Source organism: Opisthocomus hoazin, chromosome Z, assembly GCF_030867145.1.
Source record: "Opisthocomus hoazin isolate bOpiHoa1 chromosome Z, bOpiHoa1.hap1, whole genome shotgun sequence".
NCBI classification, from domain to species: domain Eukaryota; kingdom Metazoa; phylum Chordata; class Aves; order Opisthocomiformes; family Opisthocomidae; genus Opisthocomus; species Opisthocomus hoazin.
Window position 1 is genome coordinate 90212995 of NC_134454.1, and position 11436 is coordinate 90224430.

General features: G+C 54.0%; 1 protein-coding gene across 8 annotated transcripts in view; it reads right to left on the minus strand.

Annotated features, from left to right (window-relative positions):
- Positions 1 to 1953, minus strand: part of LOC142358965 (transcription factor 4) — a 245759-nt gene extending 243806 nt beyond the window's left edge. For 2 of the 8 annotated variants that reach the window (XM_075411864.1, XM_075411856.1), the window contains exons 1-2: positions 1177 to 1232; positions 331 to 422 (exon numbers count right to left, since the gene is read on the minus strand). In XM_075411864.1, the coding sequence (XP_075267979.1) occupies positions 331 to 422; positions 1177 to 1231 (147 nt within the window). In that variant the 5' untranslated portion in view covers position 1232. Of the gene's footprint in view, positions 1 to 330; positions 423 to 630; positions 828 to 1176; positions 1236 to 1883 lie in introns of those variants that run through there. The other 6 variants (XM_075411862.1, XM_075411859.1, XM_075411858.1 and 3 more) reach the window with 6 other exon arrangements.
- Between the last annotated feature and the right edge of the window lie 9483 nt (positions 1954 to 11436).

Consider the following 11436-nt stretch of genomic DNA (forward strand, 5'->3'; position numbering starts at 1 on the left):
AGGGGCGTCTCTTTTTGTACGAATCATTTGAGACATCCAAGACATTAAAATAAGCTGCGAACACGATTGCATCGCCCATCACACACAATAAGAAATAATAAAAAAGAAGACGCAAATTTTTGGTTTTGTTTTTTTAAAGCAAAAATATATTTACCATGGTTCTAGCTGCTGATTAAAAATTGCCCAATGTACTCAGATCACAGTTTTGTTTTGGTTTTGTCGGTTTGGTTTTTTTTTGGGTTTGGTTTTTTTTTTTTGTTGTTTAGTTTAACAGATCAGCTAGAAGATATTTTTTTACAGCTGTTGTTAATTTCCACCGTTGTTTCTTACCGCACTGAAATCCAGTAAATCACTCAGTTCTTTGTCCGTCCCTAAGGCAGCCATTCGCTGTTGGTGATGCATTTTAGCAAAATCACACAAACCTAGAAACATGGAAATAACCGCAATCAGAAACCCAGTCCCGAGCCTTGCAGGAAAGAGAAGCGGATTTTTTCAGGGGGGTGGGAGTCGGGGGGGTGGGTAGTTGAGAAGAAGGGAGGGAAAAAAAGATGGAGGGGCAGCAAAAACAGCAACAACAACAAGAAAAAAAAAAAGGCAGCGATATTGTATTTCCAAAGAGGCGATCGAAACCCGGTAACATCCACTCTAAACCCAGATCCGGAGGAGGAAAGAGAAGCAAAAGCCCGGCTGCCGGAGCATCATTTTATGCAACAGGAGGTTCAGCGAGGGATGAATGAGGCTCCCGCAGGAGAAACTACAGCCAGCCGCTCCCAACTTTTTCCCTTCTCCTTCTTCCACGCGAAGTAGCGTTTAGAAGCAGCGACGGCAAGCAGCGGTAACGGCAGCGGGGGGGGGGGAGGAAAAAGGGGGAAAAAAAAACAAAAAAGGAAAAAAAAAAAAATAAAAGAAGAGAGCGAGATGCGAAGTCGCAGGCTACGGAGGCGCCGGGGCGGGGGGACGGGGCGGGGGTGGAGGGGCCGAGAGGGAAGCAGCGAGCAGCCCTTGCCAATTAGCCCCGATTTCTAATTTGCGAAGGGGGGGGGGGGGGGGTGTTAATACCCCCCCCCCCCCCCGGGGTGGCTCGGGCCTGTGCGGAGCCCTCGGCTCCCTGCGAGCGCCCGGGGAGGGAAGAGGGGGGGAGGCCAGGCCGGGGAGCCCCCCGCAGCCCCCACGCACCCGGCAGCCGCTGCGGGGACGGGGCTCTGAATCCCCCCGGCTCACGCACACACATGGCAAAGCGAGTTTATACGAGGCCGCAAACGCACGTGACGCGGGGACTCTGCCAAGAGGAACGGTATTTTTTTTTTCTCCCCCCCCCCTTGTATTATCCAGTCCTTTTTTTATTTTGTTGTTTTTATTCCGCTTTGTTTTGGTTTGTGACCGCCCCCCCCCCCGCGCCTACAGCTAAATCCCAAACCCGAGGTTTTTCGCTTTACAGAGAGCGTTGCCGCAAACTTTGCAAAATCAGCCCCTGGGCTCGCCTTACGCCCAAGTTTCTGGGGCCGCCGCCAGCGGCCCCCTCCCCCCGCAAGCACGTTAAAGCCTTTTTTTTATTTTACATTTCGCCGTGGCAGGCCCGACGCGCTCCCCAAAAACCAGCTCGGCTGCGATTTTCCGGTAGGAAAGCGGGCGGCGAGCGAGCGGGCTCGGCGCGGGTCTCACGCGTGCACCCACCGCGGGTGTACGTACCCACGCGGATCTGGGCACCCCGCGGGCTCGGAGACACGAGCAACGGCGTGTGCACACGCGCGGTCTGCTCTGCATTTACACATCCAGCAACTTTCACCGGTTTTTTTTTTTTAAATAACACATTGGGATCGACAATTTTTTTAAAAAAAACAAAAACACAGACAAGTTACTCTAACAGCAAATTGTAACTTTACCTTAAATGGCCACAAATATGTTCACAATATATCCAAGGGGGGAAAAAAAAGGAACAAAAATAAAAACAAAATATATATAAAAAAAAAAAAAAGGAATCTCTGCCAAGTGCTTTATTATCTCACACGTGTGTGACCCTCCAGAACACAAAAAGTACTGTGCGTGTCAGTCCGGCTCTGCGGGCGCCCCGCACCTGGCTTGGTCGGGATGGGGGGGCCCTGACGCCGCCCGCCCGCCACCAGCTCCCCGCCAGCCAGCCGGGGGGGAGAGGGGGGGAAAAGAAAAACGAAGGAAAAACAAAAAAGGCAAAAAGAAGAGAGAAAAAAAAAAAAAAAAAGGCGAGAAAAAAAGAAGGTCGACAACTTTTCCCTCTATTGTTTTTACAGACACATGGTGACTGACAAACTGCGAGCGCCGTGCGGCCCGGGACTTTCCCGCTGTCCTTCCTTAGGGGGGAAAAAAAAAATTAAAAAAATAAAAAATTAAAAAAAAAGGCAGCCCCCCCCCGCGCAGAGCGCGGAGCCGCCCGTCCCAAACTTGTCCCAAGTTTACAGCGCTGCTCTCCTCCTCCTCCTCCTCACCACCACGGCCTCCCCCGCGGAGACGCGGATAATAGCATCTTTCCCGGGCAGCCACATCGCCAGCCGCTCACATCCGGGCAATGCCCGCCGCCTTATAAGCGCCGCCGCGCCGCCGCCGCGCCGCCGCTCGCAGACAATGACGAGGGCGGGAGGGAGGCGGGCGGGACGCCGCGCCGCGGGGCCCACAAGATGGAGGGGCCCGCCGGACCGGCCGCGCCGCTCCCCGCCCGCCCCGCCTGGCCGCGCCCGGCCCGGGGGCAGCGCTCCGCCTGGCACGGGGGGGTCACGCATCGCCCCCCTCATCGCCCCCCTCATCACCCCCCTCATCGCCCCCTTCCTTCACTGCTCCCCTCATCGCCCCCCTCATCGCCCCCCTCATCACCTCCTGCCTTACCCCCCTCGCTGCCCCCCTCGCTCCCCCCCGCATTGCCCCCCTCACTGCCCCCCTCATCGCCCCCCTCATCACCCCCCTCATTGCCTCCTGCCTTACCCCCCTCGCTGCCCCCCCTCGCTGCCCCCGCATTGCCCCCCTCACTGCCCCCCTCATTGCTCCCTCATCACCCCCTTCATTGCCTCCTGCCTTACCCCCCTAGCTGCCCCCCCTCACTGCCCCCTCACTGCCCCCCTCATCGCCCCCCTCATTGCCCATTGCCCCCTCTCATCGCCCCCCTGCATTGCCCCCCTCATTACTCCCTCATTGCCCCCCTCACTGTCCCCCTCATCGCCCCCCTCATCACCCCCTTCATTGCCTCCTGCCTTACCCCCCTCGCTGCCCCCCCTCACTGCCCCCCACATCGCCCCCCTCATTGCCACTCTCACTGCCCCCCTCATCACACCCCTCTAGTTACCCCCCTCATCGCCCCTGCATTGCCCCCCTCATTGCCCCCTCATTAGTCCTTCATTGCCCCCCCCCGCACAGGACCCCGGCAAGGGGGTTTTGCAGGCTGCTGGACGCTGCCATCTGCCCGGCGTGGGGGGGGTGTCTGTCATTATTATTATCATTATCATTATTATTATTATTATTTTAACGCGATGTGCACATTTCTGGCGGCGCACAAAGAGTTCCTAAAAACCGAAATGCAGAAGTGGCCGGGGAAGGGCACGGAGGGGAGGACGGGAGGGACGGCGGGGCCCAGGCCCGTGCGGGGTTCGGCCCAGCAGCGAGCGGAGGTGGGGGGGGGGGGGGGTGGGGGGGGGGCTGTGGCGGGAGAGCTGCGGGCGCCATTTCGTACCCCGCAGCCAGGGCGGGGAGGGACCCGCTGCGGGGAGCGAGGGGTTCCTGGCGCCCGCGGGGCCTAGCGAGGAAAGCACAAAGCTAAAAAATGGAGAAGTAGGGGTGCCGTAAACATCAACCGTTTGGAACCAGGGGTTGCGAAGGCACCCGGGGGACCCGGGGGGATGTCCTGGCCCCGGGGAGGGCACCCCGGGGAACGTGGCACCGCGCTACCGTGTCACGGTGAGCCCTGCCGGGGGGTGCCAGCCACACCACCGCCCCCCGGTAACGCCGCCAGCTGCCCAGACCCCAGGCCTGGTTCGCGCTGATCCACGTCGTCCTCCTGAGCCTCTCCTGGGCTGGAAAGTGTCACCTTCCACCATGCACCGTGCGCCCACGGCGCGATGCTCAGGGAGGGTCTGGGATGAGGCGCGCCGGTCGTCTGTACCCGCGGTGAAACGGCGAGAGGAAAGCAGAAAGGACTTCAAAGATACAGGCCTTTGCGGAGGGCGGCCATATTGTGTCGCACAAAATTACCTGATCAGTCTCGACCGAGGAAACGCCAACGGCTTGGCAGTGCTCCGGGGGCTGGCGTCCCCCTGCCCGCCCGGGGGTCGGCGTGGAATGTTTCCCCCCCCCCGGGATGTGAATGCCGCCATCTTCCACCGGCCTGAAAGCCGAGTGAGGGGCAAAGGCGCTAAGATGGCTGCCTGGGAGGGCGGTGCCCTGCCAACATGGAGGTTCTCCTGCGGCTGCGTTACACGGGAGTGAGGATGCCTGCTTGGGGTGAGGGGGGGACTTGCTCTGCAGCCAGAGGCTGGGTTTGGTCCTGCAGACCCCGCTCCAACAGAGCCCTCCCTCAGGAGCCCCCAGAGCACCAGCACCCCACCGCTGACGGGAAGCAACGCTTCAGAGAGAGCCCTCACTCGCTCGTCGCACCGCCAGCTGAGCCCCGGCCCGCCTGCCGTCGAGCTGGAGTCCCGAGCAGCGTCCCTAATGCCTGCTGTTCCCGGTGGGTGCTCAGCACAGCGCCAGGTTTGGTGCCTCGGGTGACAGCTCCGTCGCACCGTGCGGGTGGGTCGAGGAGGCCCTGCCTGCACTTCTTCCTCGGGCACGAGCTGCCCGTCACTTTGCCTGCACCCAGCGCCCGTTTCGGAATGGCTTTGCAAAGCTGCTGCGCGTCCTGCCTGGAGGGAAGAAGGGCGCAGGCGTCCTCCCGGGAGGAGGTGGCATCCGCCGCCGCGAGGGCTCTGTCTCTTCTGCCGCAGCCATGACGCTTGGAGGAAGGGGGCCGTTCACAAGGCCTCGGCGCGTGGTGTCGGGGGTGCCTAAGATGGGCGACGCTGCGTGGGGCCTGCATTCACAGAGCTGCGATGGTCTCTCAGACAATACCGGCACACCAGGGTGCTTTAGGTGCCAGAAGTCGTCAAGGCACAGATAATGTGGGGACCTCAGGGTGCTGATGGAGACATCTGAGGGACAGCGTACGCAGCCAACAGGAGTTACTGCTTTGAGCGTATCGGCTTCAGTTTGTCTTCAGCGGCTGCCTCGATGGTCGGAGAAAGAGTTCGGCAAGGCCATGAGTCTGGAACTGTTCCTGAACGAAACCGCTGGCAGCCGCCGGGCCTGGCTGCGCGTTTCGTCGCGCTCCCTGCAGTGGGTGGTTCTTCGGACACCACGTAGACGGAGAGTAGGTGTGAAAAGCAGCAAGTGCAGCGTCCTCGTGAGTGAAGGCAAGCTGGGAGCTGTGGGCAGACACAGGCAGGACGCAGCCCCACAGCCCCGACGCAGGACGAGGGGCACAAAGTCCCACAGCCCCGAACACAGACGATGGGCACAGCCCCACGCCCCGACGCAGACGATGGGCCCAGTCCCACAGCCCCGACGCAGACGATGGGCGCAGCACCCACGGCCCTGATGCAGACGATGGGCGCAGTCCCACGGCCCCAATGCAGACGATGGGCGCAGTCCCACAGCCCCAAACACAGACGAAGGGTGCAGTCCCATGGCCCCAACGCAGATGATGGGCGCAGGCCCACAGCCCCGACGCAGACGATGGGCGCAGTCCCACAGCCCCGACGCAGACGATGGGCGCAGCCCCACGGCCCCGACGCAGACGATGGGCGCAGTCCCCACGGCCCCCAACGCAGACGATGGGCGCAGCCCCACAGCCCCGACGCAGAGGATCGGCGCCATCCCACGGCCCCAAGGGGTGGGCAGAGCAGGGTGACGGCAGCCGCAGCTCCACCGCTACGCAGCTGTCCCCAGACAAAGGTCAGTACGTGAGCGAGGCCTGAGGCCTCCCGGGAAGCCTTGCTGCAGGCAGGGGCCTTGGGCTGGCTGGAGCCGGGCCCGGGATGGGGGACAGGCCTTCCCCTCAGGCAGCGGCCCCTCAGGGGCCTGCTGCAGCCATGCCGCGAGGGGACTGGCTCTCCTCGGCTCCCAGCCCGCAGCCTGCCCGCCGGGGCTGTGCCCAGGCCGTGGGTAGCTGCTGGGGCAGGATGAGCCCCTCGAGGGTCGTGCGTGGCTTCGAGAGGGGGAAAGGCTGCAAAGCCCTGGAGCGAAGCGGGCCCTGGCTGCTGGCGACGCCGAGGTGCGGTGCCAGGGACGCAGACCCGGGGAGAGGGAGGGTTTTGGTGGCAGGGCTCCTCGCTCGCTGTGCCCGGAGCTGGGTGTCAGGGCGCTCGGCAGGCCTCAAAGCACAACCATTTTCCCTCTGTTATTAAAGTTGTTTTATCTGTGAGATGTTGTTCCCTTGGCACCAGCAGTGGTCTTATTGTGCTACACACGGTGCGAGGAAAAGACAGGGCCAGTGCCAAATTGCTTTTTGTTAAAATGCGGATTTATTTATTTTTTTTCCCTCAAAGTGAATCAATGCAGGGAAAACTGAAGGGGAAAAAAAAATCAGTACGAGCCCGAGGGGAGAGCCCAGGCGTTATTTAATTATTTAACCCAATATCACGTCCGGAATCCCCAGACACCGCTGAAGAAACGGCGCATTAGCAGAGGTTGGACCGGGGAAGACGGGGCCTCGTCAGCCCCGGTTCGGGCGACGTCCGTTCCCCGCCACGGGCCTGGCACGGTGTGCAGGCTGTCCAGCCCGGCTCCTCGCTTCCCAGCGCTTCGCTGGCGTCGTTTCTCCTGCCGCGCTTCGCTGTTTTCGGTGCAGCACATCCCTGCTTGAGCTGACGGCATTTCCTGGCCTTGCTGCTGCTGCTCTCCGTCCGATTACACCGGGCGTGTCATTTCAGTGTTTCAGAAGAAAGAAATTGTTAATGTAATGATTAGGGATGTAAATGACACCTGATTTGTGCCTGGCCTGTTCGGGTATCAGCCTTGTTTTAGTTCTGGATTAATCAAGTCATAATTAAATCCATTTTTAACATTAGCAAGAACTGAAGCAATGCTGGTATTAAAGTAACATAAAAATACACTACTTTCAGGAAAATAGAGGTAAATATAATTATTCACCTCGCAACAGTGGAATATTCATAAACCACAAAATGTAAATTTACGGTGACACGTAAGACTTCTCACACAGTAACACAAGGTGAAGCTAGTTTCTGTAACAAGACCCTGTCTTTCTGGAGTACACTAGGTTGGCAGACTGAAAATTAATGCAGAAGCTACGGTTAATAATGGGCTATGGGGTTTTGTTTTTAAATGAAAATGGAAAAGGAATAACACAACTGCCATACTGGCCCCAGTATTATTTATTTGCGATTTTAATCCACTGTAGTTTATACTGTCCCCATATGTTCTGTTTCAGTGTGCCACAGAATTTTCTATGGACAATTCACAAGTGCAGATGTTGCTGCGGACCAAGAGGAGCTGCTGGCAGTTGGGCCTTTTACCACCTCAGAAGGCACGTGGAGTGATTTGGAACCACGCAACGCTAGCTGAAGTGCTCTCTTCACCCGGTAAGCAGTGTTACGAATATGAGCATTGGACAAAAATTCATGTCTTCAGGTTCCTGAATGTGTCTGTTGTCTCCAAAGAATTTTTTTCACCCTGTCTGTAGATTTAATAGCAGGATAGCAAAGTACTAGACTGCATTTTGTTCCTGTTTGGGGCTAAGATTGTGCCCGGTTTCCTTCCTATAAAAATCTATCAAAATGTGGTCTTACCGTAAACCCGTGAAAAAGTCGAGTGTGCACATGTTCATGCATACTCTTTATGGATTTGCAGATAACCTCTTTAGAAATTTTATCTGAGTATTTTGAAAATAAATCAACATTACGAGGTGCTGTGTTGCTACAATAACTGATGCCATGGAAGAACCCGTGTGGAAATTGCTAATTCTGGCGGCGTGGCATGCACAGCCTGCATACGGTGCCATTAACGAGTCCTAGAGCCACGCACCAAATGACAGCGACAAAACAAGCGGCTGCATGGCCGTTTGCTCAGTGAACGCGATCCCCTCTGTGCATGGGACCGGGCAGGGACCCTCTGGAAAAAATGCCATGTGACAAAGTAATTAATGCATGCGTCAAAAATGTGCGCTGAAGAAGCTGGCTGCAGCCGCAGTGTTGATGCTCTCCTGTCCAACACCACAAGCGGTGGTGATGGAATGGCTGCCGCTGCCTGGCTCTCCGTGCTGGCATGTCTACCAGGGGCTGCTTCTCCCAGGGCTTGCCTGGCCGTGCTCAGCCTCGGGGCTCAGCGGGCCCTCGGCCAGCCCGCATCTTGCCCCGCAGCAGGGCTGTTTCCCTCCCGGCAGGGCGGTGGAGAAGGCTGCAGGCTCTGCTGCTCAGCAAGCGGCTTGCGTGACGGCTCTGCACAAGCAGATAAAAAGAGCCATGTTGGGGCCAGGACAATAATTAAGACAGAGGTCTTTTCTGAGCTTCTTTTCTGGTGAGTCATTTTTAAAGGAACGAGGCTGCAACCACAATATTATTGCCAATGACTCCTTCCATGGGTGTTGGCTGTCTTTGCTTGGCTATGCTTTAAGCAATGTGTAGTGAGAGGTAATTTTCAAAAACTGGGTATTTTTGACACCGAATTGAGAACAAATCTGTGTTCTGCCCAGAGATAACACCTTGCACCCTTCACTTACTTGCTGTTTGAGACTGAAAATGGGCAGAGGACTGTAGGCCACACACATCTATAAAATATTACACTTCACTTTATTCTTAATAGCGTTTCAGATATTGAGTGCGAAACCACCAGAGTAGAAAAGCGAGTCAATAGCTTTCACAAGGTCAGAAATAAGAAGGTAAGACCCGATGAGTCTCTCTAAAATAGCCCAATGCCAGGATGCCCCGCCTGTGCTCTGTGAAGCTGCACTGTATATGAACTCACCACTTGGGTGCGACCGTGCCGATAGTCCATGGAAGTGTCCGCGAGCTAGCAGTAGTAAATTTAGGGACCCTTCACCAAAACAAATTCCGGGTATCGCAGCGCAGTTCCAAGAAGAAAACTTAGAAGTGTTTGTTCCAGCCAGAGATGTTAGTGGCGTGTATCTTTAGGCTACATAACAAACGCCTGTGAAAAAGTTACTACTGGTCTTTTTTGGGTGACAGTCTAACACCCTCGATGTTTGAGATGTGTCAGGATTCAGGTTGGGCGAGTTCTAAACGGGGACTTTGTACAAGGGTATGTAGCGATAGGACAAGGGGTAATGGCTTTAAACTGATCAAAATGCTTTTACTGATGTTTTCCGGAGGGTTTGGCGTGTCCTGTCCCCTGTCCTTTTGTCACAACAGCTGCCCACTTCAAAAACACCCATTTCAACAGAAGACGCTGTCAGCAGCAAGGCTTTCCTGGAAGTGAGGGCAGGACTGCGTGATACGTCCTGAGGGATGTGTCCAAGTCCTATGAGACATCTGGTTAAAAAATTGTATAGTTTTACTGCTGACTTTGATGGGATTAATTAAGTCTTAAAACAGCTAAAACAGTATCTGGATCTCAGCTGAGAAGTCTGTGAGCCAGCGAGAAAAGCACGTGGCTGTCGGGAGAGCAAGGACACACCGCTTCCATCACCTGTACCTCCAGCACTTCATTATAAGCTTTGTGACACTTCAGCACTCTACAGTTGGCGTTTCTTTGTCAGATTTTCCCCTCAACATTATTCTGCTCTTTATTTTTGAAGTTGGATGTATTGGTTTTCTTTGTATATTTATCAATGTGTTTCTTAATAACAAAGAATTGATTGTCAAGGTCTGGCCCCTACATCTTTTAAGCTGAGGATTTTATACCTCTTCCTCAAGTCTAACGGAGCGTGGAAGAGTCCAGCACACTCTGATCAGAGGAGGTTGTACAGGTCGGTGCTGCTTTGTCAGTAGTTTCAGAAAACACTGTCGCTAAAGAAATTCATAATGACTGAAATTCTGTGCTCACGTTTGCTGTCACGAGAGATCTGCACTGCAATATGAGGTCTGAGGACTGAAAAATGTGCATGACAGAAATACAATGCAAAATGTGGATATCATGGACTGGCCAAATCAGTAGGAATATCATAGGATTTTGTGTTTTCCGGAGAGGAAGGTACAGATGGGAAAAAAAAAACCAACAAACCTAATTTTTAGTAATCTTTGCGAACTGAGGTTCTGAGCGTGTGCTCAGCATTACAGTTGTGAGCTACGCAATGTATTTTCTAACAAGTAGCAATTGAGCTTTTAATTGACTTGGAACCGTTTCTTTCCGCAAAACGGTTTCATCTTGGCAAGAAGTAGCTGAAGGTACGGTCTGCCAGTGTAACCAGCTTAGGGGGTAGTCGGTGTGTGTTGCCTTGTCCAGCGTAGGAAGATGTTTTAGAGATGGGTAATCTCCTTGTTTGACCAACAGGATCTCTGGTGCAGTCACGTCCAGCTATATTACTAGCACTCAGCAGCGTCCACAGCACTTCTCTGAAGCGCAGAAAATCGAGAGATCATGATTGCTGCAATACCAATGCCCCACCAGCTGCAGCCTCTCTGCTGGCAGAAGCCTGACCTTTTGCAGCTCCTGGGCAGTCTCGTTATGTCCAGCCTGCCCACAGAAACACAAATTGTGCTTTCGCCTTTCTTCCCTGCCCACATACGACCTGTTTTGGAACTGATGGCTTGAGAGTTTGGAGGGAAATTCTGAGGGAGTGTGTTAGGATTTATGTAAGTAGGAAACGTTGTTTGGAGTAAGCCAGAATGTGACTCTAAAGATGAACGGTTGTGCCAAAATCACATTGTGAAGGGATGCTTCTTTATGGAAAAGAGATGTCTCTCTTTGGTTTATCTGAACTAGTTTTTACAGTATATAAAACAAATATAAAAAATAGCACTCTTCTTCCAGAACAACAATATTCACAAAGTTATTCTAGAGTAGACTTAGACTCCCTTTACCAATGGGCTTTATTTTAGAGGCTAAGTCTATAGATAAATATTGTGAAGTTTATCATAAATAGTGCTGTTTAGTAAACATGTATCCAGTACAGTCTCATTTCCACAGAAACAAAGAAACAAAATTAATACTTGATATAACTTCACAAATTTCAGTACAGTTTAACTAAGAAAAAGTTTCATCTATTGCCTCAAAGATATTTGTTCTCGGATTTCCATGGAAAGATAATATAGGAGGGAGAAAAATACTCTTCTGTACTTCTGTGAATTCCTATTAAAATTTGGTTTACTTTCTGATTCCCTAGTGGAAGAGCATGTTTGATTTCAATTAAAATGAAATGTCATCATTTTAGGACATACTGCCTAGCTTTAACAGATATGCAATACCCGAGTCCGTTAGGGAGAAGGCAGTGGATCTGGCAAAAGGCCAGTAGGTGCAGGGGCTGTT